At 40.7% G+C, this 6342-nt stretch overlaps 1 protein-coding gene across 2 annotated transcripts in view; it reads right to left on the minus strand.

The window, feature by feature from the left end:
* Positions 1-1539: 1539 nt before the first annotated feature.
* ZFP28 (ZFP28 zinc finger protein) overlaps positions 1540-6342 on the minus strand; it is an 18001-nt gene continuing 13198 nt past the window's right edge. The window contains exons 6-8 of one of the 2 annotated variants that reach the window (XM_023516505.1): positions 5972-6041; positions 5458-5553; positions 1540-3330 (exon numbers count right to left, since the gene is read on the minus strand). In XM_023516505.1, the coding sequence (XP_023372273.1) occupies positions 1625-3330; positions 5458-5553; positions 5972-6041 (1872 nt within the window). In that variant the 3' untranslated portion in view covers positions 1540-1624. Of the gene's footprint in view, positions 3331-5457; positions 5554-5971; positions 6084-6342 lie in introns of both variants that reach the window. The other variant, XM_012808566.1, reaches the window with a different exon arrangement.

Genomic DNA, 6342 nt, shown 5'->3' on the forward strand with positions numbered 1-6342 from the left:
GTCCTTCCCATTTCCACCTAATTATGCTTTTTTATGTTATTTTTTTATTTTCATTTATTTTTTGCAGGTTTTGGCTGGGGCTGGGTTTGAACCTGCCACCTCTGCACCTCCAGCATATGGGGCCGGCGCCCTACTCCTTTGAGCCACAGGTGCCACCCCAATGCTTCTTTATGTTGTTTCAAATCAAACTGTCAAAGTAAACATACCTTGCTGAGACTCTGGAATTACAATTTATCAACATTTTAATAGTATTGAATATTTCATCTAGAAACTTCCTATTTCTCCTTTTACTGACTTTTTTATTTTTCAATATAATTTAATAACTTTCACTGCTATTCATAAATTGCTTTATAGTTTTTCTTGTTTTTGATGTGAGAGTTGTATTACCCTCATAAAATTCTAAGTTTTTATGTATTTTTCTCTATTCTAGAGCAGGGGTTGGCAAACTTTCTGCCACAGAGCAGAACATATTTGAAGGTTTGTGAGCCATATTGTCTCTGTTGCAGTTGTCTGAAACAGCCAGAGGCAACAGGTAAACAAAAGAGCAGGGCTGTGGTTCAACAAAACTCTGTTTACAAAAACAGGCAGCAGACAAGGTTTGGCCCATACAATATTATTTGCTGAACTCTGCTCTATGGTAAGGATCAGCAAACATTTTCTGTCAAGGGCAGGTCATATAGTATCTGTCACTACTCAACTATGCTTCTATATCCTGGAGGCAGCCATAGACAATATTAAATCCACGGGTGTGGCTGCATGACTATAAAATTTACCGATACCAACATTTTAATTTCATATAATTTTCAGGTTAATAATATTCTTTTTACTCTTGTCAGCCATTGAAAAGTTTTTTTTTTTTTAATTTTAGACCATGGACTATACAAAACCAGCCAGTGTGACAGTAGCTACAAGTCAGGTTTGCTGACCCCCACCCAAGGTAAGTTTACTGCAGATTTAGTAGTTCTCTGAAAGTTTAATAAAATTCATTCACAAGTCAAGTGACTTTAAACAGCTGAATCTGTTTCTTACCAACTTTTCTAATTCTTGAGTAACACGTCAGGAGTTTTAACTTTATGCATATAAATCTTGCACCTTTCGGATAGTTTTAATTCATTTGTTGCAGGTGGCCTATTTATTCACATTCTAGACTTTCTAAGGCTGCTGTCAAATACACAGTAAAGTTGAATTTTCTCACCAAAACGTTCACATCACCTTACAATCATGCAGATCAGAGAAAAAGCCACAACGTGAGTTTGACATTACATAATCAAGTTCTAAATCAACTCAGGCAGAACCTCAGCCATCCCCTGGAGAATGCCTGTCCCTGATCTAAACTCTGGTCTCTTCAGCCCTCATCCTTCCACATCCACTGTTCAAAAGCAATGTTTTTAAGAGAGCTAGGCTTCCTGATCTGGAAGGACTAAGCACCAAGCTGAGCACACCTTATGCATTTACCAACTTAAAGGAGCCGCAAGTTTTACATGAGGAGTGAATAAGTCACACTGACACTTTAAAAAGCCAGGCAGACTGTGTTGTGAAGAACAAACTAGTAAGGAATGAAAACAAGACAAAGAGCAGGGGGCTGGGATGTTCAGGAGCAGCTGAGTGGAGAAATACCAGGAGACTATGGTGATGGGAGGGAGGATGGAGTCCAGAGAAATTTGGGAAATAGGCCCACGGGATTTGCTGTGGAAGGTGAAGGGGGGTGTGTTGATGTCTCCCCAGTGTGAATTCGCTGATGATGGGCTAAGTGTGCAGTCTGCCGAAAAACTTTTCTACTTTTCTTATAGTTACAGGATCTTTCTCCAGTGTGAACTCTCTTATGTTGATTAAGATGTCCGATTTGGATGAAGGTCTTCCTACATTCCTTACATTCATATGGTTTCTTTCCAGAATGAATTCTTTGGTGCACACTGAGTGACTGACGGTGACTAAAGGCTTTGCCACACGCACTACATTCGTATGGCTTCTCCCCAGTGTGACTTCTTCGATGACAAATAAGGGATGATTTTGTCTTGAATGCTTTCCCACATTCGATACATTCATAAGGCCTTTGGCCAGTGTGAAGCCTCTGATGTTGAGTACAGGACGAATTATCACCGAAGGCCTTCCCACATTCCATACATTTATAGGGTTTCTCCCCAGTGTGAACTCGCTGATGTTGAATGAGGTGTGTAGTCTGGCTGAAGGCCTTACCACATTCCTTACACTCATATGGTTTTTCTCCTGTATGAGTTTTTTGATGTTGTGCAAGGTGAGCCTTCTGGGTGAATGCTTTACTGCAAACCTTACAGTCATAGGGCTTCTCTCCAGTATGGATTCTTTGATGAGTAGCAAGCTGGGAACTGATGCTGAAGGATTTCCCACATTCCCCACATTCAAAGGGTTTCTCCCCAGTATGGATCCTCAAATGACTAGCAAGGTGTATGTTCTGTCTGAAAGCTTTCCCACATTCCTTACATTTAAAAGGCTTTTCCCCAGAATGTACTCTTTGATGTTGAGTGAGTGATGCGTGATGGCTAAAAGCTTTTCTACAGACATCACATTCGTAGGGCTTTTCTCCTGTGTGAATCCTTTGATGTACAGTGAGGGATGAGCCATATCGAAATGATTTATGACACACATCACATTTGTAAGGTTTCTCTCCAGTATGAATTCTCCTATGTTGGTTGAGCCCTATGTGGTCACTAAAGGCTTTCCCACAATCGATGCAATCAAAAGGCTTCTCACCAGTGTGATAGTACCTCCAGTGACGAATGAGGGATGTGTTCTGTATGAAAGCCTTCCCACATTCAATGCACTCATAGGGCTTCTTGCCAGTGTGACACCTCTGATGTCGTGCAAAGGATGAGCCATCGCTAAAGGCCTTTCCACAGTCATTGCATTTATAAGGTTTCTCTCCAGTGTGGATTCTCTGATGAACAGTAAGGGATGAGCTCTGAGTAAAAGTTTTTTTACATTCATTACATTTGAAAAGTTTTTTTCCTGCATAGATACCTGTTTGCCTTATTACAATTGAATTTTTTTTGAAACTTCTAACTGAATCATGATTATGAACTCTCTCTTCTGAATCTTCCAAATAGAACCATCTTCCAGATTTATTATACATATGCTGTCTTTCCTTAGGGTAAGTTTTGTTATGAGCACTTGGCTCTTGCCTGTATTGTGTCTCTTGATGTACTAGCCTCCTTTCAAACATACACTCAGAGTCCCAATTTTCTCTGAAAGTGGAACTCTCCAGTTTAACATTTGAGGTTCTATCTGTTACCCCTTCATCATATGAGTCCTGCTTTGGAAATAACTCCTTGATCTCACATACAGATTGCTGGCCTGAAAGATACCAAGAACACAGATTTTCATTTATTATGTGCTAGGAAAAAGGAATCTGCTAAAGGAAAATCAGTGAATTCACTAATTGGTGAATTAAACATTTGCAGCTCTAAAAGCTATCAGTGCAGTGCACAATGTGTGTAACAAGACCCCAGACTAAGTTTACCACAGAAACCTAGAGAATTAAGTAGAAAAGAATTAAATACATGGAGAATCACTTACATATCAGAAGTTGACAGGCTATAACAGTTACAGACTTACCCCTCTTCCACATCCTGTCTGTCCTGCTCTGGATGCCAGAGCAGTTACTACTCAGTGCTGTCATCACCTCACAAGAGTTGTTAAAGGAACATACCAAAATGCCAAAGCACAAGAAAGACACCTGGATGTTAGCTGTAGGCTTGTCACATACACCCTTATCTGTGCTCTGATACGTTTCCTCTATACCAAATGTGTTAAGAGTTTTTATCATGAGGCTGGGCACAGTAGCCCTCACCTGTAATCCTAGCACTTTGGGAGGCTAAGGCTGGTGGACGGATTGAACTCAGGTGTTTGAGACTAGCTTGAGCCAGAGTGATACCTCATCTCTACTAAAAATAGAAAAATTAGCTGGGCTTAGTGGTGCATACCTATAATCCCAGCTGCTCAGGAGGCTCGGGCAGGTGGATTCCTTGAGCTCAGGAGTCTTGAGCAAGAGCGAGACCCTGTCTCTAAAAATAGCTGGGCATTGTGGTGGGCACCTGTAGTCCCAGCTACTTGGGAGGCCAAGGCAGGAGGATCACTTGAACTCAGGAGTTTGAGGTTGCTGTGAGCTATGACAGCACAACACTGTACTGAGGGTGACAAAGTAAGACGCTGTCTCAGAAAGAAAAAACAAAGCTTTTATCATGGAAGGATCTTGAATTTTGTCAAATGCTTTTTCTGAATTTATTGCAATGATTATATTAACTGTTTCTTTTTGAAGAGACTGTTTTTGTAATATCAAGTACCAATATTCTATTTAAATCTATTCATATAGTATTGAACAAGCTTAGGGGATAAAGTGATTATGTCTAAAGTCTTTTCATTACATCACTCAGCATGCATCAGAATATTATGCACATACAGTTATATCTCAAATATACAGTACATATAGATAAAATTGCTTATAAGGAGGTGATTGCAGAAAGTCAAATGTTTGGAAAAAGACGATCTTCAAAAAGGGAAAGGGAGAAAGTCTCTTTTAATGGCATTTAAAGACTGGAAGCTTCCTGTTTTAGATCAGTAATGAGCAATGTTTTACACAGCATACAAGTCAGAATGCATTTGGAAAACACTTGTGTGCATGACTGAATATATGCTATAATTTCTACTATGTGAATAATGGATTATAGTTTTCTATTCTACTATGTTTAATGGATTATGGTTTGCTACTCTTTTGCCAAATAGATGAGAGAATTAGATTTTCTACAAACCATTATGGTTGAAGGAAATTTCTTTTCCTTCCCTTCTGTACCCAGTGGAAAAGCCCCTCTACTCCCAAGTTCTTACAGTGTGACCCTGTTCCCTGTAGAAACACAGGAGCCACTGGTAGTAACGTGTCCTTTGCTTTGGTAGAGCCATTTGAAATTCTGCACATTCTCCTTCACAATATGACCCATAAATGTCTTATTCTCTCCATTACAGCAATTCTCTGATAGTTTATACACCTGCATAACTTCCTCTGGCTCCAATTGCCTGCAGATACCAAGCAGAGTGGCTCAGTTACATAACTTTCAATTTGTGGCTCTTACAGGAACAGATGCCTGATGAAATGAATGTGCCACTTAACTGCAGAAGATAAAACACTTGGAAGTCAGTGTAAAAGCACATCAGTGTCAGGAAAGGTTGCCTGAGGAACTGAAAGCCTGATATACCTCAGCAGCCAAGGAAAGAAGCAGCACTCAAGAGAAATGGGAGTTCCTGGAGAGAAGGGGGCAAAGGAAGAAAAAAGAGTCATTTTGAAATCCCAGAGTTTGGCATTCTTTCCAGATCCAGAGTATCAAAGTATAATTTTCTAAGGTACGTTAGTGAGGATTTGGCCTCTCTGATGATAAAAGCCAAACTCTCTGCTGCAGTGGCTCCTTCCCAGCAGGCTCCCACACTGACCTGAGAATAGGCCTCCTGCCAGCTGTCCTTTCACCACCCAGGGCTCCTTCCCTTGCTCCAGTAGAGACACTAAGGCTGGCTTGGAAACACAGTACCCTGCAAAAGAGAAGAGATAGGGTTCACTTATACTCTCAGCATCCTAAACTTTGGAACCAGTTCCTTATTGTTAGAATAGTGTTATTGCAGGAAGACCCCCAAAGGTGAGTAAGATCTAAAAGGTGCCAAAGATGATGGTTCAAGCGCCACAAAGACACCAACTTTCAATTCTACAAACTCTTTTTTTTTTTGCAGTTTTTGGCTGGGGCTGGGTTTGAGGCCACCACCTCCAGCATATGGGGCCGGCACCCTATTCCTTCGAGCCACAGGCGCCGCCCAAACTCTTATCTTAGGGATCAGAAGCAAAACTTGAGGCCAACACTTCAGAAGATCCCCCTACCCCTAATAATCCAAAACTGAAGTATGAAAATGGGGACTTCTGAAGACTGATTCAGATTTGGGAGAGAAATATCCTTACCTACTGAACCTGGGTCATCATGGTTCTCCCACATTACATTCCAGAAATGCTTCTGAGTTGGGTCTAGTTGCTGGGAAAAGATGATGGCCATGTCAGTGATGGTTGTCAAGCCCTGCAGTGGTACAGTATGTTTTCGATCAAACCATGCCTGTAAACCCATCTTGGGAGTGGGCTGTGTCCATAGGATGTGAGAAATGCACTGTGTACCAAGAAGTGTGACCTAGGGTCTTATCACATATATAATGACTGGGCTCAATTATATTGCATATGTTTGGGGAAATGAGAAAAATAAGAGAAATTATTTCTGCCATGGAAAATTAATTCATAACTTTGTGGAAGAGGATGAACTTATACACAGTATATATATATAT

Source organism: Otolemur garnettii, unplaced genomic scaffold (assembly GCF_000181295.1).
Source record: "Otolemur garnettii isolate 467f Iridium unplaced genomic scaffold, OtoGar3 scaffold00091, whole genome shotgun sequence".
Classification (NCBI taxonomy): domain Eukaryota; kingdom Metazoa; phylum Chordata; class Mammalia; order Primates; family Galagidae; genus Otolemur; species Otolemur garnettii.